Source organism: Corvus cornix, chromosome 4 (genome assembly GCF_000738735.6).
Source record: "Corvus cornix cornix isolate S_Up_H32 chromosome 4, ASM73873v5, whole genome shotgun sequence".
NCBI lineage: Eukaryota > Metazoa > Chordata > Aves > Passeriformes > Corvidae > Corvus > Corvus cornix.
The window spans coordinates 69,685,638-69,698,527 of record NC_046334.1 but is presented as its reverse complement, the minus strand read 5'-3'; the positions used below and the strand labels follow the sequence as shown (position 1 = coordinate 69,698,527).

The 12,890-nt window shown below is 40.6% G+C and overlaps 1 protein-coding gene across 3 annotated transcripts in view; it reads left to right on the top strand.

The window, feature by feature from the left end:
* CTNNA2 (catenin alpha 2) overlaps positions 1-12,890 on the top strand; it is a 463,437-nt gene that overhangs the window by 115,952 nt on the left and 334,595 nt on the right. For all 3 annotated transcript variants that reach the window (XM_039550337.1, XM_039550338.1, XM_019287148.2), the window contains exon 6: positions 2,089-2,355. In XM_039550337.1, coding sequence (XP_039406271.1) covers positions 2,089-2,355 — 267 coding nt within the window. The remainder of the gene's footprint in view (positions 1-2,088; positions 2,356-12,890) is intronic.

The following is a 12,890-nucleotide window of genomic DNA, read 5'->3' as shown; positions in this document are numbered from 1 at the left end:
GAAAAGTCCATCTGCATTCTAAAGTTCTTGTGTTTTATGTCCAAGTCTGGTTTAAAATGTACAATGAGCTACTAATTGCTGTGTCATGGCCTATAATTTAATCACACTGATTATTTTTGAATGCAGTGAAGTTTTTTGGAAGTGCAGTTTCTTTAAGACTATGTTCCAAGAAGCTTCAATTAATAACAGATTGAAGGGTGAGAAAGGAAGTGACTCAGGAGGTTAAGGATAGTTTTAATTCAATGATTATTCCCATTTAATTCTAACCTATGCAGATTTCAGGTCACTCTGACAGCTGGTAAAGCACAAGCTCTTTGCTAGTTGAGTATAATTCAAGTTCAGGAGGAACAGAAATCTCCTTTGTGCTTAAAATCATTATTAATACTTTTCAGATTTTTTTTTTTAAAAATTATTCATTTATCAATTTATTCATTGCTAAGGCAGCTGAAAAAAAGACCAGAAAGTCACGATAACATTTATTCAAGGCCGGTCATTTTACAACTTTGCAATAAAGATAACCTTCCCCTGCACACTGTTCCTTTTAAGACACCGTGGAGTTGTAAAAGGTCTCTCCATCTTCAATTATATTTGAATACCACCAGTAATTCAAGGATGTGTCATCTTTGTCCTGCATAGCGCACTGGATTTGGAAAGCTGGCTTTCCGTATTCATCCACCTATCTACCTTATTTTCTTAATTGCAATCATGGCAATGTACTTCTGAATAATGATTGTGGGGCATTTTCATGAAAAATAGCATTTTCATAATAGCATTCATGAAATTTCACTGAAATCGAATCATTGAATATATCAAGTTGGAAGAGACCTGTAAGGATCATCAAGCCCATCTCCCTGCTCCTTGCAGGACTATGTAAAAGCAAACCATATGACTAAGACAAATAAATTAAAAATGTAGAATCTAGTCACTGTATGAAAAGAGCTCTTCTGTGCATTCAGACACTTCCCCTGTGGAAATAGAGCTGTGAATATGGGAAAAAGAGAAAAATGTGGAAGTTAATGTTTATATCTGTTAAGTTCTTGTTGAAGATACAAGAATATGGCAAAAAATTCTCTCTGAAGAATGTTACCTGTCAGTTATGTGTGGCTGAAATTAATCAAGGGTAGAACCTTTAAATCCGGAATACCTGGGTCCTTTTCCAATGTTGGTGATAGACTCCATGTGTGAACATAAACATTAACTATTCAGCTCTCCAGACTGGTTTCATAGTTTTAAAATATAATTAATAATGTTTTGTTATTCTTTATGAATATTGCTAGGGCTGCCTTAATGTTTGTAAGGCTTTCAAGGACAGTGTGATACGCACTATAATTTAAAAAAAAATCCTGGGTTAAATAACAATAATACATAATTCTGATAACATATTGTGCAGTATCTGATTGTTGTTTCCAGGGGAAACAAAAGAAAGTATCTGTCATGATATACTAAATATACAAACTCTGAAATCATATGAGGAATATGAAAAAATATGAAGGGAAGCAAAATAGAAATGTTGAGAGGCATATTTAGTAGGTCTTTAAGAACTAAAACCATATGGTGTTAGGTCATAGGTTGGACTTCATGATTTCAAAGGTCTTTTCCAACCTAGTTAATTCTTTGATTCTGTGATTCTATAATATTCATCTATGTAGTGCTTTTATTTTGATTTTTTTTTTAAAGGTCTCCCTTATGATAATTTTATAAAGGACATGGGAATAGTAATTAGAAAAATAAGGCACTTGCTGCAACAGGAGCATTGCACTTGCATTGCCTTTATGGAATCAGCCCAAGGAATCCAGCTGATCAGGAAGAGGAATTTCGGATGTTTTATATACATTTTTTGTGGGTTTTTGCAAAAGAGAAGTGACTCTTTGGTAAGATATTGTGAGCACAATGTAACAGCTGTAGTGACACAGAAGGACCAGACTTCCTTGGGCAGGAGGGGAATTCTTTCAGTGATTTTTGGTGGATTCTGCCATAGATTCCATCTCTGCCGAGTCACTGCACGGCGTTTATGCCTGGATGCTCAAGGCAATGCATTCTAACACGAAACCTTTCATTTCCAGCTCTAAAAACTGTATTTTTGTTTAGGAACTGAAGGATCCTCACTGCAGGGACGAGATGGCCGCGGCCCGAGGGGCTCTGAAGAAGAATGCCACCATGTTGTACACGGCCTCCCAGGCCTTCCTCCGCCACCCCGATGTTGCAGCCACGAGGGCCAACAGGGACTACGTCTTCAAGCAAGTGCAGGAAGCAATTGCTGGGATCTCCAATGCTGCCCAGGCCACCTCGCCCACCGATGAGAGCAAGGGCCACACTGGCATAGGAGAGCTTGCTGCTGCTTTGAATGAGTTTGATGTGAGTATCAGCAGGGTGTGGAAAATGAGGCGTTTCTCCACACAGTCTACAGAGCTTTTAACTAAATTGTTCTTGTACAGGACTCAAATTCCCCTTTTCATTGACATCCACTTCCTCAGACTGCAGAGGCAAAGGGTAAATAACTGATTTGTGTTGGTTTTAGGGAGGAATAGTTGTTTGCTGCTAGTGGGCTGGAATTACAAGGAGTTATTTGTGCTCATATGCAGTGGCTGGGCTAGTGAGAAAAATAAGTTCTTGTTATCCATAGGATCTTTGACAAATCTAGGTACATAGGTCTAGAAAATGCAGAGTCTGATTAATCTAGCAGTTTAATTTTGTGACCAAGATCTGGGGTTGCTTGAATGGTAAAATCTTGTTTGTCCGGCAAGTCAGGAAGACAAGACAAAAAAATGAGGATGGTGATGGAGCTCAGCATCCTGGAAACATTAGCATTCAACTTGAATCATGAATTATGTTAATCAAAGGTATGGAAAAAGCATCTTTCAAACAGAGTTAATAGCAGTCAGTTCAGCTGTGGGCAAAGTGCTGCAGCCTCTATTCCAGCACCAGATACAGTTTCACTTAAGCAGCTTCCTTGACAGCTGATTGTTTAGCTGTTAATTTCATTAGCAGTCCTATCTGATGATTTTTCCCTACCTCATATGTGAGGATTGTTCTTCAGGCAGTGAAAAAAAAGGTTATGGCTGACATCTCTGAAAATATTTTCGTCTTTTGTTCTGACTTAAGGCAAAGATTTGTTGAAGTTATTATTAGGGAATGGCGTCCTTTTCACTTTGGTTAAGGCACAAGGTTGCAATCCAAGCATCTGTCACTTGCAGTCAGGAGCTGCTCGGTCCTGCTGCATGTAGGGCTGCAAGTGGAGGTGTAGTGCAGGTGGCTCATCTCATGGCATGTTGGACTGGGCTTGTCTCCTGCATCTGTTCTTACATCTGTGGTTGTTCCTGTACAGTTACTGTGGGTTAAGATTTAGGGAATTCCTCACCGTTTTCAGGGCCTTTTCAGCTCACAGGTCCCTGGTTGGTAAGATCCTGGGAATAAGATCCCTGTGTGGTCTGACTGTGCTCCAGCTTTTGTGTGGGACTTAGCACGTTATGGACAGCAAAAGTTTGACAAACAGGGACAGAAAACATGTGACTTCTCAGTCCCAAACTGATGATGCTGCTGCTGCCTTCTGGAAAAAAGGCTGTTGTTCAATGCAAAGAGAGTCGCTGTGCTTACTGAAAATAAATGTAGTGAAGACTGTGCGAGACATCTGATATTGTCCCCTGCCTCTATGAGAATATTCATCCTTTTTCTCCTCAGGTAAAGTCTTTTCCACTTTCCGTGATGTTGCAGAAGTCATGCATGTGTGTGGGAGATGTACAGCCATAGTAGCGTGTTCTGTTCATAATTACATGTGGAAAAACACCCTTTTGGGGGTATTTTCTCTTTCTTATTTTAGGAAACGAAATGAAAACTTTCTCCTCTTACAATGATACAGAGATTGAAACAATTATATTATCCGTTTTCTAACTCACTGCTTAGCTGTTGAATGAGATTTATTCACAACTAATTTTGCAACAGAGATGACATTCCCTAAACTCCAGGGAAAGTCAAAATTTATAGCTGTTGATGGTGGGATGATTGTGAATTTACCTTTATGTTTTACAAGCAAGAAAACAAGAAATACTACTAGACTAGTAAAACCATGATATGAGTAAAAAGGTCATGGAGAAAAAAAAATTGCTTTTTATGGTGGCAGTGTATTACTTCATCAAGGGAAAGGAAGTCTGTATTTTCTAATGAAAATAATTTTACAGAATATTTATTTTACAGTCTCAGTCATATTGATTGAGATCGGTTTGTATTTGGTATGAAGTGATTATTAAACCCTGCATTATATATGCCAAGATAATTCTTCTGTACTAAAAATAAATTCACAGGTGTTTTTCATAATTTTTAGCACTTCTCAGCCTTCATTATTTCAAATTTTGGAATCAGTGTTCTGTGGCTTAGTGCTTCAGATAACTGCAGTGTAAATAATCTGAATATTTTCTCAATCAAAATATCATCACGTGGAACACAAACAATTATTCTACCCATCTGAAGCACTTCAGGCTTTGTGTTTAACTAGGTCTTAAGATAATTGTCACACTCTATGCATTGGTGTGTTGTATAAAGTCACCTGTGAGTTATTAGCAGCAAAGTTTTGGAGACAGTTGTCATTTATTGCTTCTCAGAGATAATTTATGTAGAAATCAGGAGGGTTCACAATCTGTTCCTTATTAGATTTTTTCCTTTAAAGTCCTATTTGAAGATGATTGATGAAAAAGATACGTGTTTAGTGCCTTGTTGCTTTGTCCTTTAACTTCTGTGTTCCTGCTTTAATCTTGTATGATTTAAAACCAGGTATTCCTAGTTTTATTAGTAATTTCTTATTAAAATTTGGCATATATTTTATGCTCATGAAATATTTCTGAGTTCTTAATGCAAATGGGGGTGCACAGTTTACTTCCTCTGATGATACTTGGCCAAATTTATGGAAGCTGTGTAGATAAATTTTTGAAGAACTTACTGTGAGCTCTGAAAAGACTCCGTTTTCACTGAGGAAATGGTAATTTTGATCTGGTAAGGTCTCATCTCTTCTGGTTATTGAGGGACTGCTGTGTTGGCACATGTTAAATTGTGGGATGGATTTATCTGGCGTCCTCCCCACGGCCCTCATGGTGTACAGCAGAGACAGGACCTGCATGTCAAACTGGAGTGTGGTGGGGAGGTAGATAAAAAGAGAGTGAAATTACTGAGTGAGAAGAAATGCAATGAGAAGGACCAGGAAACCTGTGCTGGGTGAAAACTGGAATGAAGATAGATGGCATCAACACTGGTGTGGGTTTGGCAACTGCAAGGGGGTAAAAATACATGTGGATATAAAAATATATATTTGTATCTGGATATAAAGTAAAGGAATAATTGTGTCCAAAGAAGGGGAATGGAGCTGGGGAAGGGTCTGGAGCACCAGGCGTGGTTGAAGGAGCTGGGAAAGGGGCTCAGGCTGGAGCAAAGGAGGCTCAGGGGGGACCTTGTGGCTCTGCACAAGTCCCTGACAGGAGGGGGCAGCTGGGGGGGTCGGGCTCTGCTCCCAGGGAACAGGGACAGGAGGAGAGGGAACGGCCTCAGGCTGTGCCAGGGGAGGTTTAGATTGGATATCAGGGAAAGCTCCTTTACCCAAAGGGTGCCCAGCCATGGCACAGCCGCCCACAGCCATGGTGGAGTCCCCACCTGTGGAGGACTTCAAAAGCCATGTGGGTGTGGCACTTGGGGACATGGGTCAGTTGTGGCCTTGGCAGTGCTGGAGTTGGACTCAATCCTAGAAGGCTTTTCTAATCCAAGCCATTTTGTTATTCCATGGTTGTCTCTACCACAGCAAGAGCTGCACACAGATAGCTGGGGAATGTGTTCTCCATGATGGAATAGGGAGGGGGCAGTGACAGGCAAAAATAGTATTTATTGGGCACTTGGGATTTCTGGTGAGTAGGAGGGTGCCTCCTCTCAGAATATGGACTGGGATTACAATTCCTTAGTCCCCAGGAGTGCAGCTGTGTCAGTGGGATGTGCTGACAACACCTCAGAAGTGCTAATCACAGTGGAAATTCAGATTCTAGGGGTTTCAGACTGGGTAACCTACAATGCTTTACATTTTATGCAATTCTAAGTAATTTCTTTTAGATTTGGATATGAAAAATGAGGGTAATCATTCTTGTACAGTGCTGTGAGGGTGGGTGTAATGGCGTTGTAAATATAAAGCTGTTTACTATGCATGCACCATAACTCCATAAAAAGGATTATTCCTGTGTTGAAGCAAGACTTGAATTATCTGCAGTAAAATGAAATAAAATTTATAAATCCTCTGACTTAGAGAGGGGACGAAAAGATATCTAAAGGAACAAAGGACCAAAACCCTTTTTCTCCATTGATGCCAAAAGCAAATATCTGTTGTTTTCTGTATTGCTCCAGAAAGCACTGATGAGCTGGCTTAGCTGACTTTCTCCCTGACTTTTGTGTTCGTGTGTGCAAATTCTGCCTCTAGCAATGGAATAAAATGATACTTTATTTGTTAAAAGGGATATATAGTGCTTGCTTTTTAATATATGTTAATCCAAACAGGCAAGCCCTATAGCTGATGTTGTTTCATCTGATGTTCTATCATTTTTTGTCTTTTTAATATTGCATTTATTGTTTCTCTGTGTTTTGTCTTTAAAGTTGCAGTCCAGCAATGTTGGTCCTTGTTACATCTTGAACTGCTGGGCCTGTGAATCACCCCTTTACTCTCTGATTTCTGAGTGTGAAAATAATCTGGTTTATAAAGGAATTTAAAGGAATATGAAGGGAAGTGGTCACAGCACCAAACCTGCCAGAGTTCAAGTACCATTTGGACAATGCTCTCAGACAGAGGGTAGGATTCTTGGTGTTGTCCTGGGACGGGCCTGGGTTTGGACTGGTTGATCCTTGTGGGTCCCTTCCAACTCAGGCAACACTCCATGATTTGATATGGTTGAGATTTGAAAGAGGTGGTTAAAATGGATTTTGGTACTTGAGGTATTTATGTATTTGGGATAGGTCCCAGGGTACTGAAATGGTACTATTTTTTGTCATGAGCAGCATTTGAACTGAGAAATTACAGGCAGAGTAACTCAATCTTTAATGAATTTTGGAACAGAACAAGTCAACCATTTGGGAGATGACTACATTTGATGAGAAAGAAAGTGTCTGATGACACTGGTCACTGTCCTCCAGGCTGTTAAATGCAGCTCATCATTAATAAATGGTCTATCATAACATATTTTGTGAAAACATTAATGCTCCTTTAGGAATATTTTGCATGGCTAGAGAATGCAGTGCACCTTAAATGGAGTGAAAAATCTAATAAGTGTGTAATGAGGGGAAAACATTACAGAGAAACTGAAAAGACAAAGTATCGGGGTATAGCAATAGCAAAGACTGCTTTTTTTGGATAATAAAATTAAGAGCTGTCAAAATGTGGCAGAAACGTAGCGGACAGAAGAAATGCTCTATCATTAAATGACTACCTTTAAAATGTTCCTTTTTGGACAAATAACTGCTAGATAATCTGATTTCTGCAGAACATTTATGGAATTGCAATTTGCTTGTAAATGTGTTCTTCGATGAAGTGATTTGTGATGCTGCAGAGAAAAGGACAAAATGTGGGCTTCGAAATAAGAATTGAAATGTGCTTGTTTCGCTACTGAAATTCATAAGAAACAATTGCAGAAATATTACTGCACATCCCACAGCAATTTGGAACCAGACTTGTTGAGCTCGAGTAGCTCTAGCCCAGGAAAATGGCAATTTCTGTATAATAGCAGTTCTATATTGAATTTAACTAGGAATGCACTGGGGAAAAGTGTGCTGCAAATTCAGATCACCTCATGTATGGATTTGGATGAAATACTGTAGAATCTCAGAATGGTTTGGGTAGGCAGGGACATTAAAGCTCATCTCATTCCACCCCTTACCATGAGCAGGGACACGTTCCACTAGACCAGGTTGCTCCAAGCCCTGTCCAGCCTGTCGTTCCCCCTTGTCCTATTAGTCCATCCCTTGTCCAAAGTCCTTCTCCAGCTCTCCTGGAGCCCCATAAGGCACTGGGAGGAGCTCTGAGGTCTCCCTGGAGTCTTCTCTTCTCCAGGTGAACACCTCCAGCTCTCCCAGCCTGGCTCCAGGGCAGAGGTGCTCCAGCCCTCTGATCAACTTTGTGGGTCTCATCTGGACTCACTTCCCCATGTCCACAAATTTCTTACGTTGAGAGCCCCAAAATACAGGTTGGATTTTTTGTCCCTGGTGCAGCTGAAGTGGCTTTTACCCTGCAATGATGTCAAGCCAAACATTTCCTATGTGAAGGCAGCCAGGCTGCACCCCAATGTTTCCAACACTTCAATGCAGTAGTGAGGTGCTTTGTCACTGTCTGCACTCCTCAGATCTCCCCTGAGTAGGGAAATACCAGACTGGTCGTGCTTTGTATATTAAGAAAATAATGACCAACAGCAAAATGTTGCATTTTACACTAAATCCCAAAGCTTCACCTGTTTGAAGAGATGTGTTTGAGGATGCTGAACTGATCTTTCAAATGAGGAAGAATCAGAGTAAATTTTTGAGGTCCTGATGATGCTGAGGGGCCAAACAAGCTTTTCTTTTCAGTTGTTGCTGCATTTCCCTGCTCATTGCAACCCCTTCTGTGTATGTATGGGCTTGTTTATATATTACTGTGGAAAGGGTCAGCTCCAGAGTACAAGGGACAGCACTGGAAATGTCAGGATTTTGGTAGCAAGTGCATAGCAAAAATGTGACCTCTGTAAAGAGAAGCACGCTGGGTAACTGTGGATTAGGATCTCACTGCCTTCATTCCCCTTTAGCAGTGGGAATGGTGCTTCTGAGCTGTATTTGCTGTACAGGAGCACCATCTAGTGGGCTTCTAGATTTATTTTTTTTATATCTATATATTTCTTTAATATCTATATATTTTTTTAATATCTATGTATTTTTCCCCCCGAAATGCTCTTGTATAGTAAATTAGTATTGTGGAAAGATTACCAATTAAAAATACTCTTTGTAGTTTAAACACAGCAGTTTGCTACTTCTTTTGGTGGTAGCAGAAGCCTTTTGCCAACGCACCAACTGCTACCTGTGCTTCCCTGTCAAATACATTTAACCTGTTTGCAGTAGGCCAGTTTATTTGCAAAGGGATTTTTGTAGTGAACCCTCATCCACACAAATTTGTTAGAGATAGTAAAAACACAGAAAAGAAACACACTTAAAAAAACGAATGATCATTTCTGTAAGTAAATGCGTTTCTGTAGCAGTACAGTTACTGCATTATTATTCAAATTATTACAGGTTTCTTATTTTCTTGTTAAAGTAAGTATGAATATCTTAAGGCTAAATCAAAAACATATTAAATTTTTTTCAGGTTACATATAATAGCTCGGAAAGAGCACTAAGTGAAATGTTCTAATTAGACTACACTTGCTACTATTTTGCCTGTGTTTATTTAGCACCTCTGAGATGCGTCTGTAGCTTAGGTATGTGAGAAGTGAACACCAGCACTATTTCAGGGAAGCAGCATCTCCATTTACATTTGGAGAGCAGTCAGGAGAGGGGGCTGGGAAGGTGGGGGCTGTTTCTTCTGCTCGTGGTTGTGCACTTCTGCCTGAGTGGGATGCTCATGAAGCTGCTGTGGGTGGGTCCAGTCTGGTGTGCCAGAGGGAAAAAGATCAGAGAATCACAGCATGGTTCGGGTTGGAAGGGACCTTAAAGACCATCTCATTCTTGATGAATGGGCAGGGACACCTTCCATTAGCCCAGGCTGCTACAAGCCCTGTTCAGCCTGGCCTTGGGCACTTCCAGGGATGGGGCAGCCACTGACACCCTCAAAGTCAAGAATTTCTTCCCAAGATCCCATTTAACCCTGGCTCTGGCAGTGGGAAACCATTCCATCTGTGCTGTCAATCCATGCCCTTGTCCCAAGTATCTCTCCAGCTCTCCTGGAGCCCCCTCCGAATTATTTCTCTGTTGTTTCATCACTCTAGAGCAGCTCAGCAAAAGCTGCAGTGTAGCATTGCACTGCCACACTCTTATTCCTTCGAATCCCAGCTGTATGGTGTGTCTGTGTAACACAGCATTGTGGCAGGTAGAAACATCTGATTTATTGCTAAACAGGAGCTCAGCAGCCTTGTTAGCACTGCAGGAGACACGGACAAAGGTACAGAAGCCAAACCTGCGAGCACACAGCATTTGTTTTCGCAGTAGTGCTGGCACTTCTGACAAAGAAATACATCAAACACTCTTTTTTATACAGTCTCGTCTCGGAAAAACTGGGTTCCTCAGTATATCATGTGCTGCCTTCTACACAAAGGCAGTTTTTCCTGCTGCCTTGTGGTTGTGACATTGTTTATCTAAAATACCTATCACACTTTGCAGTGGCATTTACCTTGAAAATTGGATTTTCCTTGTCCTAAGGGCAGTTGTGTATTCACTGGCTGAGGAAGTGTTAAAAGCCCTGTGGATGTAGCGCTCGGTGAACATGGTGGTGGTGGTAGGTTTATGGTTGGACTTGATATCTTAGAGTTTTTTTCCAACCTTAACCATTCTGTGATTCTGTGATTCTAAATCATTAAGAACCATGTTAGGAAATGGTCTCTGGCTTGAAGGTTTTACATGTTAAACAGAACTAAAATGTGTTCAAGAAATAAACAAGCCAGAGGTTCTGAAGAAGCTGCTGAAATTTCCTGAAGACTTTCTATGTAGACAAACCAGGTGATGAGCAGATTTTTCATGAGCAATAAGGCAATTGCACATAACAATGAAGTAATTTAATTGGAAAATGAAGGCAATGATACAGTAATTCTAGTTCTTTTGGAGTTGTAAAACAATTTAAAATTATTTATTTAATGTTTTGCTTTTGCTTTGCATTATATTTCTAATAAAGACTGTGAGGGTTTTTTTGGTATGGTTGAAAATGAGATTCTAATCCAGATAAATGTCACTAAATTCAAATGATTATGTGCTCTCTGGTTGTACAATACATTTACGTAGGGTATATGGCTATTCTAGTATTTTTAGTTGAAGTATGAATAATTTATGCAATATTTTAAATTTCCGAAGTTGTGTCCTCTTGTTTATTAGCGTTTGAGATAGTTTATTGCCTTCTGAACAAGAGAAAGGTGGTTTTTAGCAGTAATTAGTATGAAGAGGTTTATTTTCAGAAGTCTTTAATATTTATTAAAACATGACAACTTCTCTGTAAACACACCTTGATATAATTTAAGGGAAAAAGAAGAGTTGAAAAGAAAATAGTTAACTTTACAGAGTTCACAGAATTCACAGAATGTCTGGATTGGAAGAGACCTTCAAGATCATCGAGTCCAACCCATGCCCTAGCACCTCAGCTACATCATGGCATCGGGTGCCATATCCAGTCTTTTTTTAAATACATCCAGGGATGGTGATTCCACCACCTCCCCAGGCAATCCATTCCAGCACTTTATCACCCTTTCTGTAAAAAACCTTTTCCTAATATCCAACCTGTATTTCCCTTGAGACTGTGCCCTCTCGTTCTGTCAGTTGCTGCTGGGTGACAGAGGTCAACCCCCACCTGACTACAACTACCCTTCAGGGAGTTGTGGAGAGTGATAAGGTCACCTCTGAGTCTCCTTCTCTCCAGGCTAAACAACCCCAGCTCCCTCAATCATTCCTCACAGGGCTTGTGTTCCAAGCCCTTCACCAGCCTTGTTGCCCTTCTCTGAACGAGCTCAAGCACCTCAACGTCCTTCCTAAACTGAGGGGCCCAGAACTGGACACAGCACTCGACGTGCGGCCTCACCAGTGCCGAGTACAGGGGAAGAATGACCTCCCTGGTCCTGCTGGCCACACTATTCCTGATACAGGCCAGGATGCCATTGGCCTTCTTGGCCACCAGGGCACACTGCTGGCTCATGTTCAGCTGGCTATCGACCAGTACCCCCAGGTCCCTTTCTGCCTGGACACTGTCCAGCCACACTGTCCCCAGCTTATAACATTGCAGGGGATTATTGTGGCCAAAATGCAGTACCCGGCACTTGGACTTACTTAACTTCATCTTGTTGGACTCTGCCCATCTATCCAACCGATCCAAGTCTCTCTGCAGAGCCCTCCTACCTTCCATCAGATCAACACATGCTCCCAGCTTAGTGTTATCTGCAAATTTACTAATGAAGGACTCTATTTCCTCATCCATGTCATCAATAAAAATATTGAACAGAACGGGCCCCAGGACGGACCCCTGAGGGACACCACTGGTGACTGGTCACCAGCCGGATGCAGCTCCGTTCACCACCACTCTCTGGGCCCGGCCATCCAGCCCGTTCCTAACCCAGCAAAGAATGCTCCTGTCCAAACCACATGCTGCCAGCTTTTCCAGGAGTATGCTGTGGGAGACAGTGTCAAAGGCCTTGCTGAAGTCCAGTCAAAGGCCTTGCTGAAGTCCAGCTTTATTTGGAGAAGATTTTATCACAAGTTTTAACAGTTTTCAAAAAAATCTTCAATTATATTAAAATTAATTTTCTTGGATTTTGTTTCAGCAACTGTAGCCAAAAATGATGTATGCTTACAGCAATCCATCTACATTCATAAAGAGGTTTGAAACACTTAATTATAAAGACTGAATTATAGTATCAGTCCTTGATTTATGGCTCTAATGTTAGTTAACTAATTAGAAATGTAAAGTATTCCAGTTCATTTACATGCATCGTTCATTAACTGGCTTTTAAGAAGTGATGGTAAATTGCAACTTCTAAAGAAATTTATTTAGCCAGATTTTCTGTCAGCTATTTCTTTCTTCTTTCCAAGAAGACATTATTTCCTTGTTAATATAAGTGCAAGAGTTTTACAGGTGTCAATAACATAGTCTGAAGTTGAATTTTGGTACCAAGTTTTCTTTGAAGAGGAGTAACACCTTTTGTAAGCAATAATTGTGTCTCTTT